Source organism: Tursiops truncatus, chromosome 1, assembly GCF_011762595.2.
Source record: "Tursiops truncatus isolate mTurTru1 chromosome 1, mTurTru1.mat.Y, whole genome shotgun sequence".
Lineage (NCBI taxonomy): Eukaryota > Metazoa > Chordata > Mammalia > Artiodactyla > Delphinidae > Tursiops > Tursiops truncatus.
In genome coordinates, this window is record NC_047034.1 from 76,484,074 (window position 1) to 76,503,446 (window position 19,373).

Here is a 19,373-nt window from a genome sequence, read left to right on the forward strand (position 1 = left end):
TTAAAATATCCATACTACCCAAAGAAATCTACAGATTCAATGCAAACCCTATAAAAATTTCAGTGGCATGTTTTACAGAAATAGAACAAACAAACCTAAAATTTGTATGGAACCACAAAAGCTCCCAAATAGTCAAATCAATCTTGAGAAAGAAGAACAAAGCTGGAGGTATCATGCCCTCTGATTTCAAACTATATTACAAAGTTATAGTAATCAAACAGTATGTTATCAGCATAAAAACAGACACCTAAATCAATGAAACAGAATAGAGAGCCCAGAAATAAGCACACAATTAATTTATGACAAAGGAGCCCAGAATATACAACAGAGAAAGGACAGTCTCTTCAAAAATGGTGTTAGGGCTTCCCTGGTGGCACAGTGGTTGAGAGTCCGCCTGCCGATGCAGGGGACACGGGTTCGTGCCCCGGTCCGGGAAGATCCCACATGCCGCTGAGCGGCTGGGCCCGTGAGCCATGGCCGCTGAGCCTGCGCGTCCGGAGCCTGTGCTCCGCAACGGGAGAGGCCACAACAGTGAGAGGCCCGCGTACGGCAAAAAAAAAAAAAAAAAAAATGGTGTTAGGAAAACTAGAGAGCCACATGCAAAAGAATGAAACTGGACCACTATCTTACACCATACACAAAAATTAATTCAAAATGGATTAAAGACTTAAAAGTAAGACCCTAAACCATAAAACTCCTTAAAAAAAACACAGATGGTAAGCTCCTTGACATTGACCTTGGCAATGATTTTTTGAATTTGACACAAAAAGCAATGCGAACGCAAGCAAAAATAACAAGTGAAACTACATTAAACTAAAAAGGTTCTGCACAGCCAAGGAAACCATCAATAAAATGAAAAGTTAACTTACCAAATATTTGAAAATCATATATCTGTTGAGAGATTAACAGCCAAAATTCACAAAGAACTTATATAACTCAATACCAAAAAATCCCCAAAAATTCCAGGTAATAATGGGCAGAGAATCTGAATGGACATTTTGCCAAAGAAGACATGTAGATGGCCAAGAGGTACATGAAAACGTGCTCAATATCACTAATTATCAGAGAAATGCAAATCAAAACCACAATGAGCTATCACTTCACACCTGTTAGAATGGCTTTTATCAAAAAGACAAGAAATAACAAGTGCTGGTGAGGATATGGAGAAAAAGAAATCCTTGTGTCCTGTTGGTGGGAATGTAAATTGGTGCAGCCACTATGGAAAACAGTATAGAGGTTCCTTAAAAACTAAAAATAGAACTACCAGATGATCCAACAATTCCACTCCTGGGTATATGTCCAGTAAAAATGAAAACATTACTTTGAAAAGATATGTGTACCCCCATGTTCACAGCACCCCCACAGTAGCCAAGACGTGGAAGCAACCCAGGTACGCATCAACAGAGTGTTAGATTAAGAAGATGCAATGTGTATGTGTGTGTGTGTGTGTGTGTGTATATATACACACAATGGAATATCACTCAGACTTTAAAAAGAATGAAACTGCCATTTGCAGCAATGTGGTTGGACCTAGAGAATATGATGCTTAGTGAAATAAGTCAGACAGAAAAACATGAACACTACATGATATCACTTATATGTGGAATCTAAAAAAACAAAACAAATGCATATGCAAAACAGAAACACACACAGATACAGAAAACAAACTTGTGGTTACCAAAGGAGAGTGGGAAGAAGGGATGGACAAATTAGGGGTATGGGATTAACAGATACAAACTACTATATAAAATATTTAAGCAACAAAGGTATACTGTATAGCACAGGGAATCATATCCATCATGTTGTAATAACCTATGATGGAGTATAATCTGCAAATATACTAAGTCACTATGCTGTACACCTGAAGCTAACACAACATTGTAAATCAACTATACTGCAATAAAAAAAAAAACCTAACAAACCACAAAAACAGAAGTATGGGCGATGGAGATAAGCCGGTGTAGACTAGGGCAAGGAGTTTGATTTTATTTTAAATGCACTAAGCTCATTTCTCCCTAGAAGCCCCACTAATATTTAAAATATCTCAACTAGAAAAAATGGCTATGATGGCACGATTCCTTAGTGGAAGCTACAGACCGCTTGAGAGCAGGCGTTTCACATTTGGGAGTAGCTTCTGAGCATGCTCAGACATGGGGCCCATCCAAGGTTCCCAGTGGCCTGGCTGTAGGTTTGTTCACTGTGGATTTTCCTTCCTTTCTTCGGATCGCGTTGCGCTGGTAAGTCTTCAGTAAATCATGCTCTGTGGCTGCAAATAACGGTCGCAGTCAGTGCTGGGGTTAAAAGCAAACCCAAAGACTCAGTTCCTGTCAAGATAGATGGCAGACACTGTGGTTTGGATTGAAGGACTACAGGCACAATACAGACTTAACCTTGCTGGTGTGTTTCCTTTAAGATTTTCGACGAAAAGTATTCACACTATTTTGTTGCTTTGTTCTTCGACCACTTGCTTCCTGACAGGATGCAGCAGGAAGCACAAATACTACGTGCTGATCTTTCCAAAAATGTTTAGTTTGATCAGAATGTAGGACACTGAACAAGATAATTAGCCTGTCCTCTTCAGAAATTCAATGCCATCAGAAACAACATAAACAAAGACATCAGGAGAGAGTTCCAGGTAATAAGGACCAAAGTGTAATTTAGAAACTTTAATTAGAACAGGGGACGATACCAGTACCACAACACACACACTTAATTCTTAATCTCTTGCTCATATATATGTATAATATAGATGCATATATTAAATGCATCTGTATCTACATACAGGCACATGCATATGACATTTTTAAAACAATTGTAAAATTTATACCTGGAGCATATATTAGATAATAGTATTGAATTAGTATTAATGTCCTATGATTTGGTAATTGAATTGTATCTTGGTTACATAGAATGATGCCTTTAACACCAGGAAATACATGCTGAAGTATTTAGAAGTGGGCATTTTGTCTGCATTTATTAAAGCAACATGAATGGGTGGGTGGGTGAGTGCAGACAGAGAAAAGGAGCAAATGAATGTTAATTGTTGTATTTAGATGAGCAGAATAGAGGTGTTCATTGTATGGGTCTTTCAAATTTTCTGTAGGTTTGAAATTTTTCAAAGTAAATAATTGTGGGGGAAAATGATTATAAAACACAGGAGGCTGTGAAGAGCTGAGTCCTGGACTAAAAATTGGCTCTCAATGTCTCTCTCCCTTGCAGAAGGGTGTGACAGTGCTCAATGCCACCCACTCATACAAAAAAATGTAAGTCAGAAGTGTGCTGTACAAACCCACCTAAAGGATCCCTTCCTGCCACCCAGGATTTGTCCTCCTTACATGAATCAGCTTTCTAACCCAGAAGTCTGGTAAGTTGGAGGCTACTTTATATGTTTCAAAGCTTCTGAATGAGATGTCCTGATGTTATATTTGATAGCAAAAGACAGACAGAGGGTACAAGGAATTTATTTTTAGAAAAAAAATCCAAATGAGAGTGGAGATATTTGAAAGCTACCAGTTCCATCTAGGTATGTTATTTCTCTCTCTGTGGGCCCTAAACAGAGACCTTTAGGATGGGACTTTTGCTGGAGTGTATCAGAAATACAACAGTGAACAGTAAGCTCTCAGGATCCTTCTCTGGCAGAGATTCTATCACTGTGTCCTTGGGTCCCCCGTTAGGTGGATATGTACGAGACCGCGGCTCTGCTTACAGATGCCCAACTGTGGGGGCAGAACTTTTTGTCTGAGTATCTTGGTTCCCAGAGGGTGAGAGAGACACAATGAATATTTTCTTTGCAATAGCAGGTGTACAATAATATTTAATTTTGGAATGAAATGATGCACTCAGACATGGTTTCTATCACTCTGGGGTATAAATGCAGTGGGCACTTTAAAGTTTGAGTTTCCTGCTTTAAGCTGAAGAAAGAATGCTTTATAATTTTGATTTGCACAAAAAGATGAGAGCCAACAGAATGTATATAAAATAAACTCTATTCTAGGATCTTTATCCCCCAACCTTCAAGGAAAAAGGACATGTGCTGAAGAGCTGATGAATGGTCTGCAGCGACACTATTCTGGCTTATTCTTCACCCAAATCCTTGCCATTTTCTTCCAGCTGCTGCTGACTCCAGTTATCCACAGGATGGGGGTGGGAAGGAAAAAGGATTAGGGCTTCTCAAGATTATCTGAGAATCTAGGTATTGGTGTCCCTTAGGCAGTTATCACATTTGCAGGCTGAAGGGCTGTGATTTCTGTAATCAAACTATCCATTTGGAGTAAAAGTCTGGAGTGGCTGTGAAATCTTGCTCTTCCTTTCAGATTTGGACTTTTGCTTGTTTTGTTGTTTTTCTCATCAATTGGGGAAACGTTTGTGACTATGCTTTGTTGAAATAAGACAGAACGTCTCATAGTTCCAGCATTAGTTGTTACCTGAAACAGAAAACGGAAACAAAAACAGAATTTTCTATCAGGTTCTGCTGATACCAAACTGAGGTTTGATTGAGAGCTAAGAGAGGAAAGAGGCCACGTGCCACCTGCATGCAGTTGAGTGGATAAGCTATGGTGGTAAGCCTACAGTCTGGAAAGAGAAAGTTGTGCTAGCAGGTTAGAGGGAAAGTCCTCTGAAAGATACTGTCTGCACTGTGGTGTGGAACTTAGGCCCCCACCAGCTCAAAATACTGATAGCCCTGCTCAAAGCTGCTGCACCTTTAAGCAGCTTTTAGCTTTAAGCAGCTTTTAGCTAGATCCCTACCACCTCCTCAGTATCAGTTTACTCTCCATTCTACTCTTGTGGAGAAAAATGAAGGCCTTTCACACCTCTCAGGAGAGATGTGCCTAGCTTCAAGCATGCACATTCAGAAACAGGAAAGAGAGGATATTTTGAATGGAAATCTGGCTCCTAAATCCATGTCCGATTCCTTTTAAATAGGAGGGTGGTGCCAAGGGAACAGCCCTGGAATGTGAAACCAGGAGGCTCTCAGACACGACCTGTGTGATGTGATTTATAATAAGAAATGTATATTTGGTCTTCATCTCTGTTTCTGGCATAGAGCTCCTAAAACCCTTGGAATTTCCTAAGTGATGGAGGGATAAAGGTTATTGTGTTATGTTAATGAGGTAACCTTTGGAAAGCAAGGAATGTGGGGGGCTTGTTGCCAGGAAGGTCCACCTTGTGATTAGAGGGTTGGAACTTCCAGTCCCAGCTCCTGACCTCCTGGGAGGGTTTTTAGTGCTGTGAGAGCTTCCGGGTTGGTGAACACATGGAGGTGCTGGGAGAGTGGCTTGCTCAGAGAGGGCGTGGAAGCTCCACACCCTTCCCCGCTGCCTTGCCCTATGCATCTCTTCCATTTGCTGTTCCTGAGTTATATCCTTTCATAATAAACCGGTAATCTATTGATAGTAAGTAAAATGTTTCTCTGAGTTCTGTGAGAAACAATTCTAGGAAATTAATCGAACCTGAGGAGGGGGTGGTGATATCCTCTGATTTCTAGCCAGTCAGTCAGAAGTACAGGTAACAACATGGGCTTTCAACTGCCCTCAGAAATGGACAGGGTATGGGGGTGTGAGGCAGTCCTGAAGGCCTGAATGCTTAACCCTTAACCTGTGGAAGGGGAAATCTCCCTTACCACATTGGAATTGGTACCAGAACCTATATACCATTCAAGTACAGTTCCTTTGCCCATGAGGAAACAGTAGGTCAAGAGGTTAAGTAGTAACTAAAGCCACATGACCTGTAAATTGAGAAACCTGGGACTGGAAGCCAGGCTTCAATAATAGGGTGAATTTTGTAACTAAGTGGTGGATTTCCCAGAGCTACTCATTCCTGGAGCCTGGAGTCTTGGGGACCTGTAGAGGGAGCACCTTTCTAGGTTGAAAAAACTATGAGAATTCTCGGTTGTGAAATAGTTTTGGTCTCCCCATCATCATCTTTTGTTTCGATACCCAGATGTGGCAAGAGAAAAGAGAGATCTGAGAGTGGTCTCACCCTGTGTGTTTTGACCACTTACCTCTGGAATATGACTCAGGTGAGCCAGAAGGCTCTGATTTTCTTTCCTGATGTCTGTTTTCATTGTACAGCTGGGCAGTGGACTCCAAGATCTGCCTGTAGAAGTGAGAAGTGCATCCTGTTCCAGGAAATAATCACAGTTTAGACAAGTTACACACATTTGCTTAAGAGGATGCTTTCTGCAGTTCCTTGTCCTGTGCTTCTGTCTCGGCTCAGAACAAAACCGGCACTCAAGGGTTGGGACTTCAGCGTGATGGGGCAGAAGCTTAACTTTCACATGGCCCTTAACAAATGCCAAAACATTCATACATATTATCACACCTAGCGGCTGCAATTAGAAAGAAACCTTTTCCCATTAAATAGCTGCTGCTTTGGTGTGGGAAGGGGCCAGGTCACTGTCCCAGCACAAGACTGTGGAATGATGGCCTCTGTGTGAATGCAATCTAAGAGGAGGATGTGGGAACAAGAACCACCTTGGGGACCATGAAGAGTAACCACGACAAAAGGGAGGGGGTGAGGATGGCAGCCGTGGAGACCCTCACTCTGCTTGAAAAAGAGCTCAGAAACCTGAGTTCTGCTGAATGACGATCACACAAGAGGAGAGGAGCAGAAAGTATACAGCACAGGAGTCACAAGAATGGCTTTGGAGGTCAGACAGCTCTAGGATGGAGGCATAGCTCAGCCTTGGGGCAAATCTATCAGAGCCTACTTACTCACCTATCAAGTAAGAATAATAGTACCTGCCCCACCTGCCTAGCTGGGCCATTTATAAGAAGTAAGTGAAGTAAGGTATATCAAAGCTCTTGAAGTCTGTGAAGCCCTGCACGGGAGACTGGTCCTTAGAGAGATACACATGGCCAGAAGGAGGCAAACTTGGGCCTCCCCTACCATTTCTTTGGTCAGGAATGCTGAGATGATGTTCCAGCTTTTCTGGAAGGCTGGCATTGAAGAAAAGGATTTCCTTCAGGTGCTGGCACAGGTTCTGGATCTCATCTACTGCAGCCATTCCCCCAGAACATGGAATGATGTAGAAGGTGGAATGGGGTGGCTGGGGCCTCTCAGCAAGATCCCTGCCTTTCACCATTCTTCTGCCAATTCACCTTCTCATCAGGGAGCGCCAGGTAGCTTCCTTTAAGAGCCCTTAGGCTTTCAAACAAAGCGTGGCCCAGGGCCAAGCTCACTCCATACAGCCACCTCCTACACAAGGATCTGGGAAGTCTAAGGGAGGTTGACACAAGGTGGGAAAACACTGAAGGCCTCTGAGTAGGGCTTGTCTAGCCCTGGGAAAGGAGTGGCCCCCTCTTCAGTATGACTTTGTGGGTACTAGGAAGGTATTCCTCTCTCCTAAATACCTCTCCCATCTGATTTATGACTGAACATCTTTAAGAGATGGCAAAGACCTCCCTCTGCACCACAGGGTGAAATGGGAAGCAGGAGTGAAGATACCTTTGTAAGGGAATGGACTGAGTAACAAAAGACACGTACTTATACCCATCTCTGGCAAAAAGACAAAACCTGATGTGGTTTATATCGCTATGAAAAACTCAGTTAACAGTGAGCAAATTAAGATAGTTTCATGCCTAGAAGAGAATATAAAACGTATTGTCCTCTAACAATCCAAACTTTTGTCCCCAAAGGAAAGTCATTCAAGTGGGGGAAAGGAGATGAAAGTTGAGGTCTTAGTGTGCACACACACGTCAATGAGTCTGTTAACCCAGGGGCTCTTACTCATGGAGGAGCTTCACTGGCTAGTTTGGGTTGGTTTTTTTGGAAAGCGGCATGCTAGTGGCATTGCTGCTAGATTCAGCCATTTCTCTAGTAGATATGCTAGCTGTTGGTTTAGATTAGAATACTGCACTGAGACTAAACCCACAAACAAACAAAAATAACCCCACCAAATCTTGTGTTGCACAAAGAATGGGAACCCTGGCCATTTACCCAAGTGTTGCCAAGATCAGAGCCTTGGCCTTAGGGACACCACCGATATTCTAGTACTAAGATGGAACCTTATGGGGAGACGAGCCACCCGAGGGGAGATGGACACTGGTGCTTGAACTCAGGAACCATGATAAGTGGGTCCCAAATATGGGCAAGACTGCCAATATTCTTGGACAGCTAGAAAAGCCTAAGGGACACCGTTCCGGAACTATAAATAGCAAGAACAATTCAGAAAAGCTCAGATGCTTCATCTTAAAGAAGGAAGTTTATTAGACAGATTCCGTGCATGTGTTGAAGGGTGGCAGAGAGTTTGCCATGATCCCTTCACTCTCTGCACTCTGGTTTGCCTGGGGTTCCTCAGCTTGCATATTGCCAGTGGGGGACAGAGGGACGGAGGTGAGGAGTGGACCAGGCACAATGCAAATGACCAGACTCACCAAGGAGTGAGCAAGTTTTTGTACTTAAAACTTGGACCCAGAACTGTGTTCAGCCTAATCACTTTTTCAAGGTTAGTTTTTAGGGACTGCCTGCAGAGATGATCTCAATCAGCGTAGACAGAGGTGGTGAGCATGTAAAAGCTACCGGAGCTTTACTATTCAGTCTTCTGGCTGTTGGGGGTTATTCTCTTTAATTGGGAGTACTCACTGGCTACATCCACAGCAGAGGTCGCCTCCTGCACATCACACACAAAGGCATTGCTGCTGGGAGGCTGGTGGGAGTCGTGGAGACTGGAATGAGTCAGATACCTTTCATCCAGTGAGTCCTCCAGGACTTCATTCACTTCTTCCTCCTGGAGCCCCCTGCTGAGCCTGGGTGGGGAATGGAGAGGAGGGAGGGTGGAGGGCAGGCGAGACAGGAGATTAAACTAAGGCAACCTGGAACCACAGCCTCACAGCTGGTCCTGATCTGAAGCTCATGGAAGAGGCACCAGAAACCAAAGGGGCCGTCCTCTCAGAGAGAGAAAGCATAACAATCCAATTCTGACTGGGGTTATAGTGTGCCTGGAGTTGGGGTAGGAGAGAGAGCAGCAAGTGTTCAGTGTACGGACCTCATAACGCGGATGAGGAAGTAGACTCAACGACTCCTCTAAAATACACTCTGACACATCGAACACACAGAGACCTGTAATATTGGCTTTAAAATGCTGTGGACAAATTTTATGTAATAGTATATGAAGGAGTCCATTGAATAATGGCTGCTGAGGCAATGTAACCTCCTAGGGCTCTTGCAGCTTTTAGACCTCTCTCTCTCTCTCTCTCTAAATGTTTGATATGATTGACTTTATTTTTCAAGATATTTCTGGCTATGAAACATCTGCCAACATATCTCAGGAAGCTGTGCAGAAACCAGATAGGCATCTCACTTTAGCTTTTAACCATGCAGGTTTTTAGAAAATAGAAACCAGGGATCTCTGGCTGGTTTACCTTTAGGTCAGAATGACTCTAGTTAACTTAGCTTGAGGAATTACTAAGAAATGGTAACTAATACAAGAACTGCAAAGAGAACAGAAAACATGGATTAATAGGACGTATCATTGTACGATGAACGAATGAAATAGGTACAATCAGCAGTTTCTGGTTTCTCCTGGATCTGGGACCTTTGGCCTCTGGGTCTCTTGCTTCTGGAATCCTCTCTAGATTTCACCATTCCATTATCAGCCCTTTCATCATTCAGAGTTACCTGAGTGCCAGTGGCTCCTGTCCGTCTTCATCCTTCCTATCATGATGATTTCCTGTGAACCAAAAATAGAGACAGCTAGTAGGAAATTGAGCAGGTCCGATTTCATGCCTTACAAATACAAGGGCCTATCTGACAGAGCCATAATGCACTACATGTTTGTTTTTTTTTGTTTTTTGGGAGGGGGTTTTACTTTATTTATTTATTTAGAATTTTATTTATTTTTTTATACCTACATGTTTGTTCATAACGCTCTGAAAGAATTATTCCAGGAGGGCTCAGGTCGTGTCTTTAGAGGAGTAGCCTGGCAGGCTTTCCTGAGCAACAGTGAAGACTGTTGCTGGTGTGGTGAATCGTCCCCATGATGCGTCCTGTTCCCCAGCACACAGGACACTTGCCCGGCTGTATTCTGTACTTCTTCAGCTGTAACATTCATTTCCCCCACAAACTTGGTTGATGCACCATGGTTGTGAGTCCCATTATTCCTCTCACACAGACCCTGCAGCAGCCACTGAGGAGTAAATACTTTAGGAGAAACCACCGTTTCTAAGCAACTGACTGGACCAGGGGACCTCTGCATGCACAGAACCACAGGCCTGTGCTGTCTCCCTCTCTACCCCTGACCTCACTGGGCGGCCCTGGGGGAGCCGTGTACCCTCCAGGAAGTGTGAGTAATACACCTCATATTCCTCAAAGTTCCCTGACGGTTGTTGCTGAGGTGTATCTTGCAATCATAATAAGAACCACAAGGGTTGGTCCAGCCATAACATTGGCTCCAAAACGGGAAATGTCTGTGGGGGCTTGCCTCGGGCCCAGGGGAGGACCCCCAGCTTTATCTAGCTGGCAGCGTCACTATCCTTTGGCTGAGACTGGCACAAAACAGCAGGGCATCTGGCTAAAAAGTCACACTTAGAGTCGTGGAGGCACGGAGTCTTATGTGAGGCTAGGGCCTTGGGAGGAGCTAAGGGTCCTCAGACACCTGTAAGCCAACTTACCAGTGGTAAGTTTGCTGGCAAGTCTCTCTGCTAGCTGGATTCCTTGGGCCAGTAGCTCACAGAATCTCTGTCTCTGGTAGTAGGTAATGTCAGTGCTCCTGAGGAGACTCTCAAAAGACTTGACTGTGTCCTTTGCATGCTGCATGAAAAAATAACAGACACCTTTCCCTTCCTGTAGCTTCTGTCGTAAGTGGGTCAGTTCTCGGGCCTGAGCCTGAATTAGGGGATCATATCTCCTAGAGTGGGAAAGAAAAGTAAAAGAGAAAGTCATGAATGATAAGTTATGGGAATTTCAGCAGAGATATCTCTTAGATTACTCGTAAGAAATTCCCCATGTTGAATTCTTGCACAGGTTGTGTGCCTTGCCTGTGACAGAGGGAATGAGTAAAATAACATTGGGTTTGTCTCTTTCTTTTTTATTAATTTTGCTTTAAAAAGAAGCCCTTTCAGTTACTCACTTCAGTCCACATCCATTTCAATGTCATATGCAACATCAAGCATTATGCAGAAAGTGTGTGTGGGCGGAAGTCAGGTACAGAAGTATTGGACAGGTACATCTGATACTAATTGAAAGGATGAAAAGAAAAATCAGTGAGAGGGTCAAGATGAAGAGCATTCCTTTGAATGACAAGAAGATAAGCTGTAATTAGTAAGGAGGCACTTAAGAGTAACAATTAAAATTCTGAGTAACAATTGCATTACTCTATGTGGGATTTCACAGTTTTCTAATTATTGCACAAATGTTTCTCATAGATTCCAATCTAGAATGTGAGCTCTGTGAGGCTGGAGACAGGGCCGTATTACCCAACTTAACAGTACACAGTAGCGTGTATACACCCAAGTAGGCAATCAGTTAATACTTAGAACCACATAATCCTAATGCTAGACTAGACATTGTCATCTACCCCATCTGATGCCTGAATCTCCTCACCACTAAGTGATCTTCTACAGATTGTCTTTCAAACTCTATTCCTTAGAGTTCCTATAAAGTGTCAGAGGAGGTAAAGGCAGAGACCAGGGAGAAACAGGGCTCCAGACCTAGGCCTCCTTCAATCAAATATCTCTGCTTTAGTGGGTCTTACACAATTGAGCTTCTCAGATTTCATTTTAACCAAGGTTAAAAGACGTCTTAAATGCCACAATCTACCCTATGTTTGAAACTCTCTAAGGATGGGCAATGCTGGTCCTTGCAAATTAATAATTCATTTTGTAGGCAACAGCTGCTCAATTATCTATCTACTCAATGCCCCTCCCAGTTAACACTCCACATTGTCTGATACTTAGAAAAAAAATATCAAAGTTGGGGAGGAGAAACATTATTATCATGAAAGGTACTTCGGAAAACTGGAAATTAGGAGTGTCTCCTTGCCAGCCATGGCCAAGCCCCGGGCCTGTCAAGAGCAGAGGTCCTCGCAGTCCCCAGGCTGCCACCACCCCAGGGGCCTAGTCTTACAGAGGCCCAGCCCTGAGGCTGCATAACCTGGGGCAGCCAACATCAAGAAGCCCCTCTCAGGGGTCAGGACTCCTTTGCCAGCATAGATTCCTTAAGTCGGGACTACATAACTAATAAAAACCAAATCTAGGGCTTCCCTGGTGGCGCAGTGGTTGGGAGCCCGCCTGCCGATACAGGGGACGCGGGTTCGTGCCCCGGTCCCGGAAGATCCCACATGCCGCGGAGCGGCTGGCCCCGTGAGCCACGGCCGCTGAGCCTGCGCGTCCGGAGCCTGTGCTCCACAACGGGAGAGGCCACAACAGTGAGACGCTCGCGTACCGCAAAAATAAATAAATTAATTAATTACTTTAAAAAATACCAAATCTAATATTAAAAAAAGATGACAATCACCACACTTATAAAAAGTAAGAACAAGTATAATAATTACAGCAAATATTTGTTGAGAGCTTCACATGTGTGAGAGAGGGTTCTAACCACTGGTAATCATGCATTTAATCTTCATAACTCTTTGAGGTAGACACTGTTCATATTTCCATTTTACAGATGAGGTAGCTGAGGTAACTGAGATGCTGGAAAGTTAAGTACATTTGCCCAAGGTCACACAGCTAGAAGCCACATTGCTAGTATTCCAACCCAGGCATGTGTCTCCATTTGATTCATACAGTATTTGAGGGAGAATCCAGAGGCCTAACTAGTCCACCATCCAGTTCCCACAGCCCCGCAGGCTGTCTTTGTCTAGTTCTGGGCCTGCCGTGTACATTTCTGCCCTTCTCCTTGCACAGATTTGCTCTTTATTCTATCAGCCTGGGCTTCCTCACTTCACACACTTTCCCACACAGCTTCCTCCTTACCCAAGCCTTGCAGCCGGTCTCATCTTCTCTGCCAGCTCCCCCTCCTCAAACAGCACTTCCTCCTCCAGCACAGATTCAATGAGGTCTTTGTACTCTTCACACTCTGGGGAAACAGAGACGCTGCCTCAGGGGAAAGCTGGACAGGCTGCTGGGTCACTGCCTTCAAGGGAGGAGGGAGGGTCCATCCCTGGGACTGATGTAACCTCGGTAGCAGGCTCTACGGAGGGATTTCCACATCTGATTCCTCAGCCTCCCAACTACTTGGCATTTGATTCTTCCCCATGTTAGAGCTGAGGAAAGAGAAGCTCACAGGCAGGTATAATAACTTTCTCAAGATGATTCAACTGGAATGAAGCAAAGTCAGAATTCACATACCCTGAGTTCTGACTCCAAAGCTTTACCAAGCCTTGCAGCCTCTTAAGTAGAATATTAACCTGGGGCATGGAGTAGGAATTTCCCGTGTTTTGGGGAAGGCTCCAAGGACTGTAGGGCTGACAGTTGTCCCATACTGAGAGTTTCCGTAATCCCCCAATATTTCAAAGATTTTTAAAAAATTGTATTTATTCATTTATTTTTGGCTGTGTTGGGTCTTCGTCACTGTGTGCGGGGTTTCTCTAGTTGTAGTGAGCGGGGGCTACGCTTCATTGCGCGGGCTTCTCATTGCGGTGGCTTCTCTCATTGCGGAGCATGGGCTCTAGGCCAGCGGGCTCAGTAGTTGTGACACACGGGCTTAGTTGCTCCGTAGCATGTGGGATCTTCCCGGACCAGGGCTCAACCCCGTTCTTAACCACTGCACCACCAGGGAAGTCCCTCAAAGATTTTAAAGTTTATCTGGAGACAAACTGTGTAAAAATGTGTATGAAGGGAAAAAGTCTGAAAGACACATGCTCAAAAGCTAACGGTGCTGTGTGTTAGTCTGGAGGCAGAACTAATACACAGTGTTTGCCGAGGCCTTGTTCTAGTAGATTTTAGAGAATTATCATCCTGTAATCATCACCACTACCTGAGGAGGTAGACACTAGTCCTATTACCATTACAGATGTGGAAATTGAGGCAGAGAGAAGATAAACAACTTGGGTTTAAATCCAGGAAGTCTGGCGCCAGGGTACATGCTCTTAATCACTGCACTGTGTTACCTTTACAAGAAGATGTTGGACGATATCGTTCTTCTGCAGTTTCAAAAAAAGCTGCGTTATTATTATAATAACTGATACTAAAAAACCGAACATTCAAGGCTTCCCTGGTGGTGCAGTGGTTGAGAGTCCGCCTGCCGATGCAGGGGACACGGGTTCGAGCCCAGTCCGGGAAGATCCCACAAGCCTCAGAGTGGCTAGGCCCGTGAGGCATGGCCGCTGAGCCTGCGCGTCCGGAGACTGTGCTCCGCAACGGGAGAGGCCACAACAGTAAGAGGCCTGCGTACCGAAAAAGCAACAACAACAAAAAAAAACCTAACATTCCCACACTCCAAAGCTTGTCTTTTCACTTCGTTGACAAGTAGGCTTTAATTTCTACTTTTCAGCCCATGTCAGTAAGTTGGATAGCAAATTTTATCCCCCATTGGTTTATTGAAAAATAATGGTAGAAATTTGAAAGCAAACTCAATTTCAGGGTCAGTAAGAATCCTCCCCTTATATCCCTGTCCCTCTCGTGCCCTCGCTCCCCTGTTCCTCAGTCACTACAGCTCCATCCCTCCACTCTCTGTTATTGATGTTCTCATCTCCAGATATCTGTGGTTCACTTGGGAACAGAGAGCTTTAAACTCCTTTAAGGTAGGTGGGGTCTCCTATCACTTCTTTCTCCCTGAGTGCAGCTAGAACTGTGCTTTGCAAATGGGTGCTCATAAAAGTTTGAATTAAATCCTGACATGTTTAAGCCAACAAGGATCTGACACGTATTCCTGGCAGAGAAAAGAAAGTTTAGCGCCTGAACCGAGATCTCAGCCTCTATTCCTCCATACACTCCCACTGCAAACTTTACTCCTTTGTGCCTCACTGTTTCCATCCTCTGCAAAAAAGAGGGTAAACTACCCACTTCCACCATTCTAGGAGTATAGTAAGGATGAGATTTATTTTATTTGATTTGATGATGAAGAGAAAAGAAAGTCTGGAGGGTGTTTAGGTGCTTAGAGGGAAGATGGACAATCATTTATCACTTTGGTGACTGTGAACCCATAGGACTTACTGTATTTCTGCAGCTGTTTGGCCAGGGAGTAGGCAGTAGCTTGGGACATGAGGAATTTCTCTGTGAGGTCTTGAAAGTCCTGTTTGCTTTTTTCCAGCTGGGAGCACAAGTACTGGTTAGTTTCCAGGATGCTCATTTCACTTCTCTGACCAGAGAAAGTGGTGAGAGATACTGCCATGCTGAAGCTTATGGTGGAAGAAGTAGAGCCAAAACCTGGGGAGAAGAAACCCAAACAAATAATAAATTAAAAACAAGTGATGGATTCTGGTGATGGCCGCACTGCCTGGTAAATTACTAAAATCACTGAAGCATACAATTATATTGGGTGAGTTTTATAGTATGTAAATTATACCTCAATAAGATTTCATTAAGTGAAAAAATGTATTTAAACAGGTGCAAAGAATGCAAATGTAATTCATTACTTAGTTCAGGCCAGACTTCGTCAGCATTCCACAACTGAGAATCCTTAACCACAAAAATAAGGCACAAGATGCCAAAGCTCAGAGGTCAGGCTCTGACAAGAGTGCCCGAGGGAGGACCCAGTGTGCAGGTAACCGTGCGGCGTCACAGTAACAGAAATGGAAGGTGGCGCTGTCATGGAACCTTGGGAGCCCCTGTCTTCTAGTTGCCTAGGCCACACTGAGACTCAAGGACACCGGGTCTGTTCTGAAGGTCACCCCTGATGCGGACACCCGCTCAGCAGCTACTCTCAGTACCTTGTACTGAAACCACAGGCCTGTCTCCTTCTAAAGTTTAATACAATTTTGTACTGTTTATTCTTGCAAGCATAGAAAACACCAAGGAATCGAGATTTTCCCAAATTCTTTCATTGTCTTAAGGACTGTCATGAAGACACTTTTCTTACAGAAAAATTGAAAACTTTTAGTTATATTAAGGGGGTAAATACACAGTCAAAATTATATTATTATTTTTAAAGGAATAAAAATGAAGTATTAGCCTAACTATCAAGGAAAGGAACAAAAATGTGCAACTTCAAAGAAAGCAGAGAAAAGAAAATAATAAAGCAAAAAATTTTTAAATGATGAATCGAATGGTTGCAAAATGTTGTGAATATACTAAAAATCACTTAACTACATACTGTAAAATGGTGACTTTTTGGTATATGTAAATTATATCTGAAAGCTCTAATAAAAAGAAGTAAGGTGTCAGTAAAGAGAAAAGCAGTAGAATGAAATACACTTTAAAATCTGGTTCTTTTGAGAAAAAAATAATGAAATACAGTAAAATTGGCAACTTTCTGGAAAATTTAATCAAAGAAAAAGGAGAGAAAAAGAAACTTTAAAAAGAGAAAAGGGATAAAATAAATATGAAAAAGTTTAAATTATAAATGAATACTACCTATCAACCCTTAAACAAATTTTAAAATTTCAAAAAAAGAAAAAGAAAAATTGAAAACTTTTAGTTAGTGTTGGTGTTCTTCTTTGAATCGCTAGTTTTCTCCACACCATTTTAATATTGTGGGAAAAAAATCCTGAGTATAATACTGTGCTCCATGTGTGCATAATTAATTTATAAGGATTACCAGCCAGCTTGTGTCTTATTTATCTTCTTGCTGGAGACCAATGTTATGGTGGCTTCTTTTCACTCACTAGGGAAGCATGTAGGCTTCTCATTAAACTTGAAATCAGGTTTGACCTCCCTGCCTCCAGTCCCCCCCTCTTCTTCTCCTGTAGGTTGCTTTGTGTTTTAATCTGTATATAAGATGTCGTGCTTGTCACTTGTAAATGTCGTCCTAGCGCCACAGGGTTTCTTTCCAACTTGTCAAAGTCACTGAAATACTTTTTTTATGTTTCTTTGAAACACGCAGTGGCCACCTAATTTGGAATGACTTGGAAATGACCGCTGTTCCTTATGCCCAGAGCAGTTTTCATAGAACTCTGACTGATAGCTTGTGTTGACCCAAAGCTATTGACCTGTGGTTGTATTCTCAGCCAGAGCACAGTAAACATCAAGATCATGGGTCTATGGTTGTTGGTGGTGACCACAGCACTCCTGAGCAGTGGGATCTAGTGACACAGAAGCTGAGGTTTTAAAGAGGGGCACAGACAGGCAGGACAGAAAGTGATCTCCTGACCTCTGCTTACTTCCTAGGTATCAATGCGTCCCTGGTTTTGTGAGCCTGAGACTAGGGCAACTCCCCTGAAATATCTCTCTCTTCTCGTCAGCTGCCTAGCTTTTCCAGGCTGATGGCCTACGCATGTGGGACCACGGCCACCTCCATAAGTTCTACTGAACATTCATGACAAAGTGAAGGAAAGAGGACAGACTACCCAACCCGCTCGCCACCCTGCTTCTAGCCTGTAGTGTTGGTGTGTGAGATGTCGAAATTGTATATGACTTCCATCCCTTTAAATGTATTTTAGCTTATTTTATGTCTTAGTGTCTAGTCTCCTGGAGAATGTTCTCAGTGCACTTGAGAGAAATTCTATTCTGCTCTTGTTGGGTGGAGTGTCTATAGGTGTCTGTTAGGTCATATTATTTAAATCTTCTGTCTCCTTCTGCTCTTCTGCCTGGTTGTTCTATCCACTGCTGAAAGTGTGGTATTGAAGTCTCCAATAATTATTGTTGAATTGTCTGTTTCTCCCTTTGATTCTGTCAGTATCTTCTTCATGTATTCTGGGATGCTGTTAGATGCACTGTGTTTAAATCTATTACATCATCCTGATGGATTAATCCTTTTATTGTTATAAAATATCCCTCTTTATCTCTGGTGACATTTTATTGTTGTAAAGTCTCCTATCTCTTTTGTCTGGTGTTAGTGTAGCCACTCCAGCTTCTTTATGGCTATTATTTGCAGAATTATATTACATTACATGGCAAAAGGCACTTTGCAGAGGTAATACAGTTGACCTTAAAATGGGGAGATTATCCAGGTGGACTGATCTAATCACAGGAACCCTTTAAATCTGGGTCAAGAGGTCAGAACTAGGGAGTTGGAGAGAGTCCAAGCTTGTGAGGGATTCAGTGAGGCTTTGCTGGCTTTGAAGGTTGGGGGAGCCACAGGCAAAGAAACAAATTCCTCAGTCCTACAGCTTCATAATTACTGCTACCTACATACATTCACTGACAACTTTAAAAATGCATTTAGAATGCGTGCTGTACAGATTCAGACGGATTCCCACTGCCTCTGACCACCCTTGTCTTCTTTCAGGTTACTGCATCTGTCGAAATTCGGGGACACAACTGCCAGGGCTTTGTTCAGCCTCTTCTCTTCTCTCACGTGTGTATGGCTCTCTGGAGCCAATGACACTGTTGAGGGCTGGGTGCTGAGCACAGGCTCCTGGTGTGCTTGGAAGCCACAGGCTCCTGATACATCTAGACTCTGAACACCACTCACCTGGAAAGCCCAGTACCTTCCTCAAGCTTCCTGTCAGCAATAAATAGATTAGTACATTCAAGCCTTGCCCTTCTGTGCACCCCTGAGGCCATAGCCTCTAACATCTCAGCCACTTTTGGATGGATATGTCCCACCCCAGGGCTACTCTCCTTCCTGGAGGTTCACTTCCTTCATCCCTACAGCACGTTGAGAAGATACTGGTGACCAGCCCAAGGGCCAGCTTGCAAATCAGGGTTAAACAGTGACCTGAGGATGCTTTGTCTAGATCAGCCAGAGGTGTAGGTGAATATGCCAAGGAGATTAGTTCCAAATGTTCTACACTACAGAAACACCCCAGAACCGACTTCCCATGGAATATACAACCTGGAGCAGCGGTTGTTTCACCTCAGGCCAAGCACTAATCCCTCCAGGATCACAACCTGGCCCCCAAGGCTGCCAAGCTACTGTTTAGACGAACTCTTGAATATCTTTTATTCCAAAATCACGGCTGGGTTCTCCACAGTTTCTTCAGTTGACAGCATCATTGCTCCTGGCTGCTAGGTCTCTGCATGGAACAGACTTACCTGTGCAATAAACAGTCCAGCAGAGGTAGTAAAAAGGGTGACTCTTCTAATCTTGCATATGCACAATGAAGATTCCCACACATGCTCTGCAGAGGCAGAAAATAAACTGTGCCAGAGTGAATGGCAAACACATACCTTGGCCAGGAGTCAACACTGGGTACTGCACATAAACCGTAGATACTGCCATTGAACTACCGATGTTCTAAATTCAAGGTTGGGTGCAAGCTCATAACACTCCCAATAGTTCACGTTCTGCAACCACCATATCTGGACTTGGGGACACCACAGCTCCCAACTACACTGACAGCCCTTGTGGTTTGGGAGCGTGGTGTGGAAAGAACCAACTGGACCAGAACT

At 43.6% G+C, this 19,373-nt stretch overlaps 1 protein-coding gene across 1 annotated transcript; it reads right to left on the reverse strand.

The window, feature by feature from the left end:
* Positions 1-3,536: 3,536 nt before the first annotated feature.
* On the reverse strand, positions 3,537-15,570 carry NBPF10 (NBPF member 10). Its single transcript, XM_073809844.1, has 8 exons — positions 15,518-15,570; positions 15,096-15,308; positions 12,915-13,017; positions 10,611-10,846; positions 9,619-9,670; positions 8,584-8,747; positions 6,002-6,118; positions 3,537-4,424 (listed from the first exon to the last, which is right to left on the reverse strand). The coding sequence occupies exons 2-8, from the start codon at positions 15,271-15,273 to the stop codon at positions 4,414-4,416; spliced, it is 861 nt and encodes a 286-aa protein (XP_073665945.1). The 5' UTR covers positions 15,274-15,308; positions 15,518-15,570; the 3' UTR covers positions 3,537-4,413.
* Positions 15,571-19,373: the final 3,803 nt, after the last annotated feature.

What these genes read in the sequence shown, in the direction of transcription:
- NBPF10 (XM_073809844.1), bottom strand. Translation starts at nt 15,273, where the DNA reads ATGGCAGTATCTCTCACCACTTTCTCTGGTCAGAGAAGTGAAATGAGC. An exon ending in CAAACAGCTGCAGAAATACA is followed by an intron (nt 13,018 to 15,095) that starts GTAAGTCCTATG and finishes CTGTTTCCCCAG; the next exon opens with AGTGTGAAGAGTACAAAGAC. An exon ending in AGACCGGCTGCAAGGCTTGG is followed by an intron (nt 10,847 to 12,914) that starts GTAAGGAGGAAG and finishes TTCCCACTCTAG; the next exon opens with GAGATATGATCCCCTAATTC.